This window comes from Callorhinchus milii, unplaced genomic scaffold, assembly GCF_018977255.1.
Source record: "Callorhinchus milii isolate IMCB2004 unplaced genomic scaffold, IMCB_Cmil_1.0 Scaffold2, whole genome shotgun sequence".
Lineage (NCBI taxonomy): Eukaryota > Metazoa > Chordata > Chondrichthyes > Chimaeriformes > Callorhinchidae > Callorhinchus > Callorhinchus milii.
In genome coordinates, this window is record NW_024704743.1 from 17777831 (window position 1) to 17795282 (window position 17452).

The 17452-nt window shown below is 44.0% G+C and overlaps 2 protein-coding genes across 2 annotated transcripts in view; one reads left to right on the top strand and one right to left on the bottom strand.

The window, feature by feature from the left end:
• Positions 1-1854: 1854 nt before the first annotated feature.
• On the top strand, positions 1855-10416 carry fam237a (family with sequence similarity 237 member A). The gene is made up of 3 exons (XM_042332350.1): positions 1855-1877; positions 8632-9012; positions 9489-10416. The coding sequence occupies exons 2-3, from the start codon at positions 8649-8651 to the stop codon at positions 9524-9526; spliced, it is 402 nt and encodes a 133-aa protein (XP_042188284.1). The 5' UTR covers positions 1855-1877; positions 8632-8648; the 3' UTR covers positions 9527-10416.
• A 4406-nt stretch (positions 10417-14822) lies between these two features.
• Positions 14823-17452, bottom strand: part of LOC103181567 (cilia- and flagella-associated protein 69) — a 31638-nt gene continuing 29008 nt past the window's right edge. Inside the window, 3 exon segments of the mRNA XM_007898166.2 lie at positions 14823-15276; positions 17007-17111; positions 17227-17313. Of these exon segments, the coding sequence (XP_007896357.1) occupies positions 15145-15276; positions 17007-17111; positions 17227-17313 (324 nt within the window). The 3' untranslated portion in view covers positions 14823-15144.

The window sequence follows — 17452 nt, forward strand, 5'->3', positions numbered from 1 at the left end:
CCCAAGTATTATCATGGACAAATACCCTTGACAATGATCCCCTTGACAAAACAAGTGACATTTAATATGCAATATAACTGTCTTCGGTTTAATGCCTGATAAAACATGGAATAAGTGATATATTTCAGTCTTAACACCACAAGACGACTGCCACAAAACCATAAGATTTATTTCAACATATTCCCATGCTGTCTGCATTATATAATAGTAGTTCCACGAAACAAAATATTGTAAATTTCATCCTATATATGAAAAAGCCAGCAGAATGAGTAGAACATGCATTACATGGATTCTTTAGTATTTGGACGTTTTAAAAAAAAGTTATTTCACAAAAATATTTTCCATTGAAAATAAATTTGAAGCAACATCTGCATTGCGCATTATGTTCATGTTAATCCATCTTAAAAATTCATGCATTAACAAACGGAAACATTGGTTTTAATGTTAATTCGTGTTAAACAATAACAATAATTTGTTCACTCAATCCACACTGTTTGTGAGACACCGTTGTGCGCGATTGGCTGTCGCGTTTCGCCCACAAAAAACAGTCCATTCGCTTTACTCTCCAAATATATATTTAAGATGTATTCTGACATTTATGTATGTAATAAACGTCAAATATCACGTCCTTTTAATATGTGTCTATGTTCAGCATCATTTCATTTGATAAAGTCACTCAAGCAAACATTTTTACTGTGGGCTCATACTTTTGTATGAAATAGACATTGTAGTTTGGGCTGTGTTTACCTGTGAGTGCCATCCATCAACTAACTGTTCTTACCCACTTAACCCTTTGCTCTGACGGTGTGAGCTGCCGAGCGGCAATGGGCAGCCGCGTTTCGCCCACAACATAGGCAGTCAATTCGCTTTACGGCGGGTGTCCCGCGAAGCGCTTTGAGACGTCTCCCGAGACGGGACGAGGCGCTACGTCGAACGCAAAGGGTCTCTCCCGGTCGCGATCGAAGGAAACCCCGTGAGCGAGAGGACTCCGATAATCCCTCCGAAAGGACAAAGCGATAACAAAAGCGGTCATTTTCCAACCCACGGCTGCCTGTGAGGGCACCGCCGTGCGCTTCGCCCACAAACACGCGGCCGCCTCACTTTGCGGTGCGTTCCGCGGAGCGCTTTGGGGGACGTGGAAAGCGCTCTCTCGAAATGCAAAGATCATTATCAGTATTATGAATATTATTAGTATTGTTCTTCTTAAGTGGAATAGAACCAAGTGTGGGGTTGACTCGCAGAAGGACAAAAAGGGGATGAGATGCCTTTTTTTTTTGGAATAGCCACGTGAGGAATGGGGCACTGTGGCTGACGCACAGGGGAGTGAGAGGGGAGTGGGAGAGACTGTGGGGGAGGGCTGCGGTATAAATATGTGCACCGAATCCCTCAGGTTGTGCGTCCACTGAATCCCAACTCCCCAACTTCTTCCTCCTGAGCCTCAACACAACACAACACAACACAACCCAACACAACCGGGGAGACCAGACCAGAGTGTGGGGGGGAAAAAAAGTAGGTGTTTGTCTGTGTCTGTGTGTCTGTGTCTGTCTGTCTGTGTCTGTCTGTCTGTGTCTGTCTGTCTGTCTGTGTCTGTCTGTGTCTATCTGTCTGTGTCTGTGTGTGTCTGTCTGTGTCTGTCTGTCTGTGTCTGTATGTCTGTCTGTGTCTATCTGTCTGTCTGTCTGTGTCTATCTGTCTGTGTCTATCTGTCTGTGTCTATCTGTCTGTGTCTGTCTGTCTGTGTCTATCTGTCTGTGTCTGTCTGTCTGTCTGTGTCTGTCTCTCTCTCTCTCTCTCCAGTCTCAGGTAAGTTGGACACTCTCCATCCCCAGTCTTGTCAGGGACCGACCTGCTCCGGAGTGGGGATGGGAGAGCTTCGGGTGAACAGCGGAGTTGTGGTGTGTGAGTGTGAGTGTGTGTGGTGCTGAGTGTGTGTGTGTGGTGCTGGGTGTGAGTGTGTGTGGTGCTGGGTGTGAGTGTGTGTGGTACTGGGTGTGTGTGTGTGTGTGGTGCTGGGTGTGAGTGTGTGTGGTGCTGGGTGTGAGTGTGTGGTGCTGGGTGTGAGTGTGAGTGGTGCTGGGTGTGAGTGTGTGTGGTGCTGGGTGTGAGTGTGTGTGGTGCTGGGTGTGAGTGTGTGGTACTGGGTGTGTGAGTGTGTGTAGTGCTGGAAGTGTGTGTGTGTGTGTGTGGTGCTGGGTGTGAGTGTGTGTGTGTGTGGTGTTGGGTGTGTGTGGTGCTGAGTGTGTGTGAGTGTGTGGTACTGGGTGTGAGTGCGTGTGTGTGGTGCTGGGTGTGAGTGTGTGTGGTACTGGGTGTGTGGGTGTGTGGTGCTGAGTGTGTGTGTGTGGTGCTGGGTGTGAGTGTGTGTGTGTGGTACTGGGTGTGTGAGTGTGTGTGGTGCTGAGTGTGAGTGTGTGTGGTGCTGGGTGAGTGTGTGTGGTGCTGGAAGTGTGTGTGTGGTGCTGAGTGTGTGTGTGTGGTGCTGGGTGTGAGTGTGTGTGTGTGTGGTGCTGGGTGTGAGTGTGTGTGGTGCTGAGTGTGTGTGTGTGTGTGGTGCTGGGTGTGAGTGTGTGTGGTGCTGAGTGTGTGTGTGTGTGGTGCTGGGTGTGAGTGTGTGTGTGTGTGGTGCTGAGTGTGAGTGTGTGTGGTGCTGGGTGTGGGTGTGAGTGTGAGTGTGTGTGGTGCTGGGTGTGAGTGTGTGTGTGTGTGGTGCTGGGTGTGAGTGTGTGTGTGGTGCTGGGTGTGAGTGTGTGGTGCTGGGTGTGAGTGTGTGTGGTGCTGAGTGTGTGTGTGTGTGGTGCTGGGTGTGAGTGTGTGTGTGTGGTGCTGGGTGTGAGTGTGTGTGTGTGTGGTGCTGAGTGTGAGTGTGTGTGGTGCTGGGTGTGAGTGTGAGTGTGTGTGGTGCTGGGTGTGAGTGTGTGTGTGTGTGGTGCTGGGTGTGAGTGTGTGTGTGGTGCTGGGTGTGAGTGTGAGTGTGTGTGGTGCTGGGTGTGAGTGTGTGTGTGTGTGGTGCTGGGTGTGAGTGTGTGTGTGGTGCTGGGTGTGAGTGTGTGTGGTGCTGGGTGTGAGTGTGTGTGGTGCTGGGTGTGTGAGTGTGTGTGTGTGTGGTACTGGGTGTGTGTGTGTGGTGGTGCTGGGTGTGAGTGTGTGTGTGTGTGGTGCTGGGTGTGTGTGTGTGTGGTGCTGGGTGTGTGGTGTGTGTGTGTGGTGGTGCTGGTGTGTGGTGTGTGTGTGTGTGTGGTACTGGGTGTGTGTGTGTGTGGTGCTGGGTGTGTGAGTGTGGTGTGGTGTGTGTGTGTAGTGTGTGTAGGTGGTGCTGGGTGTGTGTAGTTGGTGCTGGGTGTGTGTGTAGAGTTAGTTGGTGCTGGGTGTGTGTAGTTGGTGCTGGGTGTGTGTGTGTGGTGCTGGGTGTGTGAGTGTGTGGTGCTGGGTGTGAGTGTGTGTGTGTGTGGTGCTGGGTGTGTGAGTGTGTGTGTGTGTGGTACTGGGTGTGTGTGTGTGTGGTGCTGGGTGTGTGAGTGTGTGTGGTGCTGGGTGTGTGAGTGTGTGGTGCTGGGTGTGTGGGTGTGTGTGGTGCTGGGTGTGAGTGTGTGTGGTGCTGGGTGTGTGTGGTGTGTGGTGCGGGGTGTGTGTGTGTGTGGTGCTGGGTGTGTGTGGTGCTGGGTGTGTGTGTGTGGTGCTGGGTGTGTGAGTGTGTGGTGCTGGGTGTGAGTGTGTGGTGCTGGGTGTGTGAGTGTGTGGTGCTGGGTGTGTGGGTGTGTGTGGTGCTGGGTGTGTGAGTGTGTGGTGCTGGGTGTGAGTGTGTGTGTGTGTGGTGCTGGGTGTGAGTGTGTGTGTGTGTGTGTGGTACTGTGTGTGTGTGTGTGTGGTGCTGGGTGTGAGTGTGAGTGTGTGTGGTGCTGGGTGTGAGTGTGTGTGGTGCTGGGTGTGAGTGTGTGGTACTGGGTGTGTGAGTGTGTGTGGTGCTGGGTGTGAGTGTGTGTGTGTGGTGCTGGGTGTGTGAGTGTGTGTGTGTGTGTGGTACTGGGTGTGTGTGTGTGTGGTGCTGGGTGTGAGTGTGTGTGTGTGTGGTGCTGGGTGTGTGTGTGTGTGGTGCTGGGTGTGAGTGTGTGGTACTGGTGTGTGAGTGTGTGTGGTGCTGAGTGTGAGTGTGTGTGTGTGGTGCTGGGTGTGTGTGGTGCTGGGTGTGAGTGTGTGTGTGTGGTGCTGGGTGTGAGTGTGTGGTACTGGGTGTGTGAGTGTGTGTGGTGCTGGGTGTGAGTGTGTGAGTGTGTGGTACTGGGTGTGTGTGTGTGTGGTACTGGGTGTGTGTGGTGCTGGGTGTGAGTGTGTGAGTGTGGTGCTGGGTGTGTGAGTGTGTGGTACTGGGTGTGTGAGTGTGTGTGGTGCTGGGTGTGAGTGTGTGTGTGTGGTGCTGGGTGTGAGTGTGTGTGGTGCTGGGTGTGTGAGTGTGTGGTACTGGGTGTGTGTGGTGCTGGGTGTGAGTGTGTGAGTGTGTGGTACTGGGTGTGTGAGTGTGTGGTACTGGGTGTGTGAGTGTGTGTGGTGCTGGGTGTGAGTGTGTGTGTGTGTGGTGCTGGGTGTGAGTGTGTGGTGCTGTGTGTGTGTGTGTGGTGCTGGGTGTGTGAGTGTGTGGTACTGGGTGTGTGGGTGTGTGTGGTGCTGGGTGTGTGTGTGAGTGTGTGGTGCTGGGTGTGAGTGTGTGTGGTACTGGGTGTGTGGGTGTGTGTGGTGCTGAGTGTGAGTGTGTGTGTGTGGTGCTGGGTGTGTGGGTGAGTGGTGCTGGGTGTGTGTGTGAGTGTGTGCTGCTGGGTGTGTGTGTGTGTGTGTGTGGTGCTGAGTGTGAGTGTGTGTGTGTGTGTGGTGTGGTGCTGGGTGTGAGTGAGTGTGTGTGGTGCTGGGTGTGTGTGGTGCTGGGTGTGAGTGTGTGTGTGTGGTGCTGGGTGTGTGAGTGTGTGGTGCTGGGTGTGTGAGTGTGTGGTACTGGGTGTGTGAGTGTGTGTGGTGCTGGGTGTGAGTGTGTGTGTGTGTGGTGCTGGGTGTGAGTGTGTGTGTGTGTGTGGTGCTGGGTGTGAGTGTGTGGTGCTGTGTGTGTGTGTGGTGCTGGGTGTGAGTGTGTGTGTGGTGCTGGGTGTGAGTGTGTGTGTGTGTGGTGTTGGGTGTGAGTGTGTGGTGCTGTGTGTGTGTGGTGCTGGGTGTGAGTGTGTGTGTGTGGTGCTGGGTGTGAGTGTGTGTGTGTGGTGCTGGGTGTGTGTGTGGTGCTGGGTGTGAGTGTGTGTGTGTGTGGTGCTGGGTGTGAGTGAGTGTGTGTGGTGCTGGGTGTGTGTGTGTGTGGTGCTGGGTGTGTGAGTGTGTAGTACTGGGTGTGTGGGTGTGTGTGGTGCTGGGTGTGAGTGTGTGTGTGTGTGGTGCTGGGTGTGTGTTTATGTGGTGCTGGGTGTGAGTGTGTGTGTGTGTGGTGCTGGGTGTGTGAGTGTGTGTGGTGCTGGGTGTGAGTGTGTGTGTGTGTGGTACTGGGTGTGTGAGTGTGTGTGGTGCTGGGTGTGAGTGTGTGTGTGTGTGGTGCTGGGTGAGAGTGTGTGAGTGTGTGGTGCTGGGTGTGAGTGTGTGTGTGTGTGGTACTGGGTGTGTGAGTGTGTGTGGTGCTGGGTGTGAGTGTGTGTGTGTGTGGTACTGGGTGTGTGAGTGTGTGTGGTGCTGGGTGTGAGTGTGTGAGTGTGTGGTGCTGGGTGTGAGTGTGTGGTACTGGGTGTGTGAGTGTGTGTGGTGCTGGGTGTGAGTGTGTGAGTGTGTGGTACTGGGTGTGTGGGTGTGTGTGGTGCTGGGTGTGAGTGTGTGGTACTGGGTGTGAGTGCGTGTGTGTGGTGCTGGGTGTGAGTGTGTGGTACTGGGTGTGTGGGTGTGTGTGGTGCTGGGTGTGTGGGTGTGTGTGGTGCTGGGTGTGAGTGTGTGGTACTGGGTGTGAGTGTGAGTGTGTGGTGCTGGGTGTGTGGGTGTGTGTGGTGCTGGGTGTGAGTGTGTGGTACTGGGTGTGAGTGCGTGTGTGTGGTGCTGGGTGTGAGTGTGTGGTACTGGGTGTGTGGGTGTGTGTGGTGCTGGGTGTGAGTGTGTGGTACTGGGTGTGAGTGCGTGTGTGTGGTGCTGGGTGTGAGTGTGTGGTACTGGGTGTGTGGGTGTGTGTGGTGCTGGGTGTGAGTGTGTGTGTGTGTGTGGTGCTGGGTGTGAGTGTGTGGTACTGGGTGTGTGAGTGTGTGTGGTGCTGAGTGTGAGTGTGTGTGGTGTGTGTGTGTGTGTGTGGTGCGTGTGGTGTGTGTGTGTGTGTGGTGTGTGTGTGTGGTGATTGTGTGTGGTGTGTGTGTGTGGTGTGAGTGTGTGTGTGGTGTGTATGGGTGTCCGCGTGTTATTGTGTTAATGTTTGTGCTCGGGGCACCTTCGACAGGTCGCGATCTCTGCCATGAGACAACTCTCTGACAAGATGTCCTAAATTGTTGGGGGGGTTTGTCGGGGGATTTGTGGGGGTTTTGTGGGGGTTTTGTGGGGGTTTGTGGGGGGGTTTGTGGGGATTTGTGGGGGGGTTTGTGGGGATTTGTGGGGGGGTTTGTGGTGGTGGAGGTTAAACTAACACTGTTTTTTCGGTGATTTGGCACTGACGACTGCGAGTGCAGCGAAAAACAAATCTGAAAACCTTCTGCATTCTCGTAACGTTGGCCACATTATTAATAGACGTTTTGCACATAATAATAATAATAATACAATAATAATCCTTGCATTTGATATAGCGCTTTTCATGTCTTCTCGACGTCTCGAAGCGCTTCGCAGAAGTCACGACAAGACCGAAACTGCTCGATTTCCCTGACCGAGCTTTGCTTTTCTTGGGCGCTGTTCGCTGCTATCAGACAGAAACCTCTTAAGTTAGTTTAAATTCTGCTGTTGACCTCTAAAGTGTATGTACTTAACTTTCTGCGGTGCATAGATCTGAGATCTATATATATATATATATATACATAATGCATATTTTTAACAATTAAAATATTCTTTTTTAAAAAAATATATCATTTGCTCGTGAAATCTCCATTGGGTGACAACTATTGTATTTCCGACTTTGTTTTTGACTGCTGGATTTGCTCTCGTTTATCCACATCCGTCTGCAGTTGCTGTCACTGTATTCTACAGTACAGGAAAATGCACTTGACTTCACGAAGCCCACTTAGAGAGCAACCCAAGCCCGGCAAACACAACCACATCCTTCAGATCTTACCCCATTCCCTCTCCCGAGAGAAACCTAAAGTTAACACAATGTAGTGAGGTGTTTACCTGCACTGAGTGCTTTCTCGCAGTTAGGTTTTGTGAGGATATAAGTCAGACGACAGCTTCCTTCTGGATCACAATTTGCAATATAAATGAAAGTTAATATCACTTCAGAACTCTTCTATGTATATATATGTATGTGTGTATATATATTATTTATATATATTATATATATAAAACATGTGTTTAGCTTCTGGCTGCTATTATATGAGGACAGAGTTGCAGTTCACTGGGGGAGAAGGAATAGCTGCGTTTAGATTTACAATTGGCTTTGAGTTATGGTGGCTTAATCTCTGATTGAGAAGCACGCGTGTATATCTTGAACAGAAACTTGCTTCTTTGAGCAAAAGTCGTGTGAAACCAAACTTTATATTTGTTTGAAGGTGAATCCCATCTGTGGAAAGTACAGTATAGCTGGTGTTGCTATTTTACTCTGATGTGATTGCTCCTAAACCTCCAGTCTCACATTTTAACTATCGTGGTTTGTTCCAAGTTATCGTCTTCCAACTATGCAATACTGTACTCCATCTGAGCAACAGTACATCACTAGCAAAGCTCCAACTTCAGGTATAACATTGGCAATTGCATTGCACACCACACCATATTATAAACAGCTCACTGTGAATGAATACATCCCATCCCATATAAATAAGCACATCATTTGGAGGAGGGCAAGAGATCAATTTACATGTAAATGCGGTGAGACATTCTGCAACTTTCAAAGTAGCTGAGGCCTGACTTTTTTTTCAAAAAAATCTCTACATTGTAATTACTAAAAACCGTCAGCAACTGATTCATTTATCCTGATTCACAAAATTGTCAACTTTGCCCCAGTTTATTTTCACATATATCCCGCCTGTATGTTCAGATGGCCGTTAAAACTCACTATTATAATAATATTATAATAATCCTTGCATTTGATATCTTGGGGCCGAGACGTCTCAAAGTGCTGCACGGAATATATTGTAAATTGGATTGCCTGTGTATTTTGTGGGCAAAATGGAAAAGAGACGGCAAGATAAAATTGGTCATTCACTTGATGGCTGTGTGCAAGATATTGCTGTGCCCAATTTGCTGGATTGGCCTGCAAATGCACAGTTACTACACTTTATAGAAACCTCTTTAAAGCGCTTTGAGATGCTTGGATGTGATAAAACCCTGTATCAAATGCAAGGATTTTATAAATAAATAAATACTTTGGACAACTTCTGTGTGTCTGTGATCTGTATGCAAGACAAAACATGTGTGTGTATCGTGATTATGTAACTAACTTGCCATTGCAATGGATGCAATTTTTTAATAGCTCATGTTTTTGTGTGTTGCTAGGCAAGTACCTGTGTAACATGCAGTCTCTAGGTGGCAGGTTGTACCTGAGGCTGATGTGGATTGTGATGGTGGTGATGGCTGAGAACAGAAACGGAGATCCCATGAGCCTGGGGGAGATCGAGACTCAGTGCTGGGAGAGCTCCTCCCTCACCCTGGTTCAGATGAAGAAGCCTCCACTGGCCGAGACAGTCAGTGGGCTCTGGGATTTCATGATCTACCTGAAACTCTCCGACAAACCCAAACACGGCGCTCTGTTCCTCGACCTGGCTCAAGTCTTCTGGGATACTTATGTGGACTGTGTGCTGTCACGATCCCATGGGCTGGGAAGGAGGCAGATCATAGCCAGATATCCATTAAAGTATCCCAAGTACACAGCAGCAGGTAAGCATTGTTACACGCCGCACTGGACTCTCCAAATATATATTTAAGATGTATTCTGACATTTATATATGGAATAAACGTCAAATATCACGTCCTTTTAATATGTGTCTATGTTCAGCATCATTTCATTTGATAAAGTCACACAAGCAAACATTTTTACTGTGGGCTTATACTCTTGTATGAAATAGACATTGTAGTTTGGGCTGTGTTTACCTGTGAGTGCCATCCATCAACTAACTGTTCTTACCCACTTAACCCTTTGCTCTGATGTGTGAACTGCTGTGCGCAATTGGCTGCCGCTTTTCGTCCACAAAATATACAGTCAATTCACTTTACAGTGTATTCTGTGAAGCGCTTTGAGACGTCTAGAAGACGTGAAAAGCGCTATATCAAATGCAAGGATTATTATTATTAAAACATGCAAAAGTAAGAGCTTCTGAGTTTCTTGTCCTTTTCTGATATCTCCTTTCTTGCAGGGTTGACACGTTCAAGTGACAAGAAATTAAGGATTTAATGTGTGCAAGATAATCTCAGAGGAATGCGCATCATACATGCCAGAATCGGCGTGTTGCTAAAGGAAGGGTGTTCACTACACTCACTGGCTGTGCACTCTAAACCCGATGCCCAGAGAAATCACTCCTTGATCACCAAAGCAATGTTCTTGTGATGATACAAAACTCTTTTAAATGGACCTTGTAGACTCTTCGTTTTTTTCCGAAAAACCAAAATACCGTAAATGTTTTAACTTAAGGATTTGCTGGTAATCAACAGGAATACACATAGACGTTCAGCATCTGTAGTGAAATTTTCATAGCTTGTTTTAAAATATTTCAACTTAACACTAATCAGCTGTTAAAATAAAGTCAGCATTAACAGCATATGGGGATTTCAATGTTATTGTCAATTGACCTTGCTGTATAGTTGCTGTATAGTTGCAAACGTGCATTTAAAGTTATGTCTTTTAAAAATAGTTTAATTTGTTCCATGAAGGTAGCTTTTGTGTCTGAACCCCAAATGTGCTCTCTAAAATGTATTCAGATTGCATTAATGACCACTCAGGTAAGCTTCTAGAGTAAAGAAAGGTGTCACTGTTCCGAGGGGAACATTTTGTAGACACCTTCCTTTATCACAGACACGTTAGTAACTTAACTCTAATGCCTCATCGACTTTGAGATTGTAATGTTATTTTTATAAACGCTGTAAAGGCTACAGGTATATTTTGTTATTGTGTTTCTTCAACGGTTTGAGTTGAAATTCCATTCATAAATGCTTTGTGCTTTTCCCATATTTTAGGTTGTGTTTGTTTTAAATGTTTTTGTGAGTCATTTAAATGTCAATGGAGAAAAGAGCATTATTATTTCTGTATGATTGCATTTCCTTTGCTGTTGAATAAAAATGATTTCATGGCTGAGAAAAATGAGCAATTGTGCTTTCAGGTTTGAAACTTATCTATGAAGTCATATAGGATTGCCTTAGCCAACGTGAAAGTGACTCATATAGCACGCTGTCTCTGCAGCATTGCAGGTCACATTAAATTGCTCTAAATATATATATATATTATATATATATATACACTGGCTCTATGTGTTGCAGCTATACTTGCAACCAAAGGATCCTATATGGAATGTAGATTTCAGTGATACTACTCACAAACCATTTAACATGCCATAAACACTGTGTGTACACCTTAAGCAAAACTGACATACATGTGCGATGAGATTGTTTGGGAGTCACAGGTCATGCAAGATAGCAGATCTTATATATATATATATTGTATATATGCAGGTTACTTCGGGACTTAGGTGCTAATCATGCTGCAACATTAAATTAGAAACAATACCCTTCATAGTCCGAATTACAACTTGAACTTTCATAGCACCTTTCAGCTAGGCTGTTGTCTGGAAGCACAACTCAGCCACAACCCTTCTGCATGTCCTGTACCCATCGCTGTTGGCCGCATTCATCTACTATGCCCCAAAGCTCTGGAATACTTCCTCGATCCCTCCGCCTTGCCCCTTCCTTCCTCATTTTCAGGTCGCACCTGAAGACCTTCCTAGTCGACCATGCTTACGGTCACCTCCCCCTCCCTCTCAGTCATGCTCCGCCACTGTCGAGCGGTCTGGGATGCTACACTGCATGAGAGGAGCTATATAAATGTAAGTATGTTATGGAGAATGCTAAATCATTGCTAAAAGTGTAGAATTCCTACTTAACTATTATGGATAACACTTTCAGCTCTGAAACCATGTCCAAGAGCTAATTTTGAAGTAGTATCAGCGTGAATAGCTCCAGGAGAATTTTTCCTGCAGTCGACTCCAATCAAAAACAATGTTTTAAGGTTATAGGATTACCCTTAAGGTTTTAATATAAAAGTGCTGTAGAGTTTGAGGAATAAGTTATAATGCTAATAATTATATTTGGATTTGATATTGCACCTGTCACGCCAGAGAGACATCTCAAAGTGCTTTACAGGATATATTGAAAAGTGTAGCTACTGTAAGCGAAGATGGCAGTCAATTTGTGCACAGCAATGCCCCATAAACTTCAAGTAAACGCCCAATTTTATTTGGGGGATAGTTAGCCAGGTCACTCAGAGAAACTCCCTTCTCAACAAAAACTCTTCCGAAGGTTGCTAGTTTGGGCTGGTACCTGCAGTTTAATGCTGCACTTTTGAAGCAAAGCTGTGGTTAGACAGGCACGGAAATTGTGGTCTAATTGCATATTAGTCACTTCTCACCATAATTAACCATTTTACAGTTCGAGTTTCTTCCAATAATTCAGTCCCTGCAAAATACCACTTTGGAAAGACTTAACTAATCAGAATCTTCTAATTATAATAAGGAATTGATTTTATGGTGTATAAAAGTTCTGTTATCAGTATGAATAAGTGTATTATGGATGAATGTCAGTCAGCTCGTTAGTTTTGAAATTATTTTGTTTGTCCCGAATAAGTGTTTTGTAACAGATTTCACTTCATATGATAGCAACACTGTTTCAACCAGAATCATTTTTATTATAAACAAGAACTGGAGGATCATTGTTTAATCAAACCCATAATTTTACAAACTGTCATCACAAACGTGGAGAGATGCTAAAAGCTGTCATTTGTAATCAACCAAAAGCAATATGAATAATCTGGTCTGATTGTGCCATTGTGAATAAATCCAAGATGCACGTCATGAAAGCAAATATGTCACCATCTGAACTCCAAAACGTTATAGTAAAATTAAATAATTTACAATGATCTAATTGACATTAAGAACTGTGTCATCCTTTGATTGTACATTACTCTAAAATAGTTCTGGGATTGAAAATGCCATGAGTATTCTGAAGTGTTTAGTATGTTTGGAGCTGTCACTGTTAATGTAAGTAATTCTTTGTCTGTGTCTACGGTTCTTTCCCCTTTCTCGACAACTTAATTTAACATAAAAAGGGTTTCCCCAAGTGGCTCAACAGATAGTGCGCTCTGATAATCTAAGTGTGAAACTGACCTTGAGATTTCAATGGTCTCACGTTTAACCCTAATTTTGTGTTGACCTCAGCCAGGGCAGCAGTACAATTTGTCTGAATGTTCAATGTCCCAAGAGGTGGAAGAGACTACAGTAGTATTTTCAACAACAGCAAAATTACATTTATAAAGCGTCTTTCACTTCGGGAGGACTTGAAAGTGCATCTGAATGTTGCACATTGACTGAGGACAAGCTCAGTCCTGGCTGTACTGAATCTGCACCACAACCCCTCCCTTTTCCCACAAAGTATACAGTCAATTCACTTTACAGGGTACTCTGTAAAAAGCTTTGAGACGGCTCAAAAAGACGTGATGAGGCGCTACACCAAATGCAAGGAATATTATTATCTCTTGCATTCTTTCCATCTTAATGTTATCCTTCTTCTAATGGGTGACCTTCTACCGAACACAAGACTCTACTGTGACTTAACCAATTCCAACATGATATCCCTCCTTTTATATTCATTGCCACTGTTTATAAATTCCATTTACTATCATATTCGGCTTTGGTATCGGGTAATTCACTTTTAATGATTTATCTGGGGGTACATATCTCAAATATGTATCCTGTACTTCTAGCGAGTGTTTTATATTTCAGGCTATAATTCTCCTTGTGTCCACTTCCAAACAACTAATGTATGTCGTAAAATAATATGTTTTTGTTCTACCCATTAATGTATATGTGAAGAATGGCTATTCAGACAGGTCAGTGGATGGGCTAATGAATGACAGGTCATTTTATTGTAATTAAATTTAATATGAAATTTACTGACATTGACAAGCTTAGTGTTCAGGTTACAAATACCAAGGAAATGCATAATTTTCAAAAATGTGGGCCAATTAATCAAATGGGTTAAAATAGCAGATGGATTTAACGATGCTTTTTGCATCGACCACAGCTTCCATCAGTGAGTTCCATATTCTCACTTTCGTCTGCGTGAAGAAGTTCCTTCTAAACTCCCTATTAGATCTTAAATGTATGCCCCTCATTTTGGACTCACCAACAAGTGAAGACAGCCTATCAATATCTACCTCATTGATTCCTTAAAACTCTGAAGTAGTTAAGGACACGAATCTAGTACTGGGATGATTCTTGAGAGGATTTGGTTGGAGAATAAAAAAGCACCTATTTTACTGGAATATGGAGGGTTGAGAGGAGACCTGATACTGAAGTTTAAAATTATGAGGGGTGTCGATGGGGTCGACAGGGTGACATCATTTACACTGAGGCTTGAGGTCTGCCATTTCAGATAATTAGCAAAGGGAAATATTAAGAGGTTTATTTTTACACGAAGAGATGAAAAGGGAAAAAGATAGGATGCAGAGTCAATGGATTACGATAAAACAGGATTACTACTGAACGACATATCATCAGTGGTGTGAAGCTAACCTGTCTCACAATGCTCTAAACCCAGATCACGTTCCCTATTAGTGGGCGAAGAATCAACAGTTTGTACTTTTTTGGGTCCAGCTTAACATCCACCGGAACAGGCACAGAGATTGGTTTAATATCTGAAGGGCAGCATCACCCACAATGCAGGGTTTGAGGGTTAATCTAGCCATGGGCGGGCCAATTGGCCTATGGGCCACGTCCAGCCTGGGGGATGATTTCCTCCAGCCCGCAAACCATTTCCGACCTCATTGTTTTACCTCCCGCTCCTCCCCTCTTCCCAACACTCTCCACACTGCCTTGTGCCTTGTATAACCTTGTGAGAGACAGCATGGAGAACAACCGGAAGCAAGGCAATACAGGAGTATTTTTAAAAGGTATCGTGCATATTTTGCAATTCTACAGAACAACAGAAAACTACAGAACTATGAGTCTCACTAAGAAACGTAAGATAGATGTGGTAAATAAGAGGACATTGGAACTCTAGATCAAGAGAAACATTTTCCATCGTGTTGTATTAATTTGTTCACTGTTAGGCCTAATAAATTATGTGCATTTTAATTAATTTCATTATTTCTTTCTTTCATTTTCATTGTTTACTCTGGATTTAATGATTATTCTTGCATATATAATATGTACTTTATTGATAAAAGTGTATTACTGCTTTAAAATTTGTATGAATTTTCACAATGCCTATTTAAAGTTTGAGTTGTAACTAAAATACAGTGAAATTAAGTAATACAGTTACACAATGTAAAACATAGGATCTCTATATGATTCTTACGGGTTATGTTTCTGAAAGGGAAGCACAAAAATATTTCCTATGCAGCCTGCAGACGTTTCTCAAATTTGGTATCCAGCCCTCAGGTGAGTTCAAAGTCTCAACGTGGGGCTTGAACTCACAAACCTTCTGCCTGAGAGGCAAGAATGCTACCAGCTGAGCTAGCCTGGTACCTGGCTTGTAACCTTTGATGAATATCTGATAAAAGAATATTGTATAATGTCTGCAGCAGGAACAAAATATGGTACACAGTGAAACCAAAACAAATGAGAATAACCATCAACGTGAAACTTTACATCTGTAAAAGAGCAAGTCATAAATAAAAGAAAAATGAATTTAAGAACAAAATGCAGCCAAAGGTTAACCAAAGAAATTAAAATGTAACCTTCAAAATGGTTTAATGGATGTTTGATTCATTCCTTATTTATCGCAATTTTTCTGTGGTTCTTTGCTTTATGTGATGAGTTTACGTTTTGGCCCTTCTTTTATGGAAATTCTCCTGTTTGTCTGGCCAATCTTTTTCAAAAAGCCTCCCGTCAGATGCAGGGGCGTGCTCTCTACCATTGCAAGATGTCCAAAAAATCCCTGAGGCAAAACAAAACACACATCACAAAACATGTATCAAACACGCATAAATCAATGTTTCTGTAGTACTCAAAGATATGGATGATAAAATAAACGATAAACAAATCAGCATTGATATTTCAATGAATACATATGTCACTGCATTAAAATCGTAGAATGACAGTAATGTCATGTAGGTAGCTATATTATTCAAAATGGAGTAAATGAATAAATATCAATACTGGTTTTAGACAAAAAAAACTATCATCCTCCAGTTAAATGTTTTTAAGGAAATACTTAACTGGAAGGTGATAGTCTATGTCAGCATATTTTAAGGATTGCCACAAATTTACTCCGGAACAGAATAAATCTTCACTTAGAAGAATATGGGTTAATTAGGGACAGCCAACATGGATTTGTTAAATGCAATCTTGTCTAACAAATCTAATAGAATTTTTCGATGAGGTAACGGAGAGGGTGGATAAAGGTAGTGCAGTTGATGTAGTTTATATGGACTTTCAAAAGGCATTTGACAAAGTGAGAAAAAGTAAGAAGGTAAGAAGGCAATGTAAGAAAAACAGAAGCCCATGGTATAAAAGGGACAGTGGCAGCATGGGTCCAGAACTGGCTGGGAGACAGAAAGCAGAGAGTTGTGGTGAACGGCTGCTTTTCTGACTGGAGGGAAGTGTACAGTGGCGTCCCCCAGGGATCAGTATTAGGACCACTGCTCTTCTTAATATACATAAATGATCTGGACTTGGGTATAGCAAGTACCATTTCCAAGTTTGTGGACGACACAAAGTTAGATAGGGTAGCAAACAGTGAGAAGGATAGTAGCCAACTGCAGGAAGACATAGACAGAATGGTAAAATGGGCAGACACATGGCAGATAAATTTCAATGTGGAGAAATGCAAGGTAATGCATTTTGGTAGAAAGAATGAGGGGAGGCAATATAGGCTGGTAATACAATCTTAAGGGGGCTAAAAGAACAGAGAAACCTGGGGGTGCAGGTAAATGAATGCTTGAAGGTGGCAGGACAGGTAGATAAAGCTAAAAAAGGGCATATGGGATACTAGGCTTTATAAGTAGGGGCATAGAGTACAAGAGTCAGGAGGTTATGGTTAACCTATATAAAACACTGGTTAGTCCTCAGTTAGAATACTGGGCCCAGTTCTGGGCACCACACTATAGGAAGGATGTTAAGGCATTGGAAAGGGTGCAGAGGAGATTTACAAGAACCATACCAGTAATGAGGGACCTTGATTATGAGGAAAGGCTAGAGAGGCTGGGATTATTCTCATTGGAGTAGAGAAGATTACAAAGAGACCTTACAATAGAGGTCTTCAAAATCATGAGGGGATTTCATAGGTTAGAAAGAGAAAAACTGTTTCCACTGGTAGGTGTGTCGGTGACTCGAGGTCACAGATTCAAAATAGTCTCTAAAAGAAGCAGAGGGGAGGTGAGAAGAAATTTTTTCATGCAACGAGTTGTTCGAATCTGGAACGCATTGCCTGAAAGGGTGGTTGAGGCCGATTCAATAACTACTTTTAAAAACGCGGTGGACAGGTATTTGAGGAGGACGGGTTTGCAGGGCTATGGGGAAAAGGCTGGGGAGTGGGATTGACATTACATTGCTCTATTCAAAGAGCTGTCACAAACTCGATGGGCCAAATAGCCTCTTTTTGTGCTGTACGATTCTATGATTCTATGATATTACTAATTGCCAAAGAGATGCTTGAGAGTTACTTACAGTTGTATTTAAATTTAGGATTTCAGGTTGGTGAAATGTGGCGTTCTCATTTTTTACCTCAATCCTGGAAGCTTTTAAAGCTTCGTCCTGAACTCTCTTGGCTTCCTGAAGAAACATTTTTACTCAAAATATTAATTTGATCTTTCTTCAAATACATGCGATTACTTATTTAATGCTAATATCATGATGGTATTTTATCACTAAGTAAAACAATGCTTGCCTTCAGAAACTCATAGTTTGATGTCCTGTTCACATAATGTTTCCATGATTTAATGGCAGATTCTCTCTGTTTGTAGTTGTCTTTAATCTTTTAAAATGAACACACAAAATTGAAACCAACACAAAATGATCTGTACATTACACATATTGTTAATACTACTGTAATCACATGAAACTGATGCATCAATTGTACTACACTAGTTGTAGAAAGAGTTCTCTGCATGAAA

What these genes read in the sequence shown, in the direction of transcription:
- fam237a (XM_042332350.1), top strand. Translation starts at nt 8,649, where the DNA reads ATGCAGTCTCTAGGTGGCAGGTTGTACCTGAGGCTGATGTGGATTGTG. An exon ending in TCCCAAGTACACAGCAGCAG is followed by an intron (nt 9,013 to 9,488) that starts GTAAGCATTGTT and finishes CCTTTCTTGCAG; the next exon opens with GGTTGACACGTTCAAGTGAC.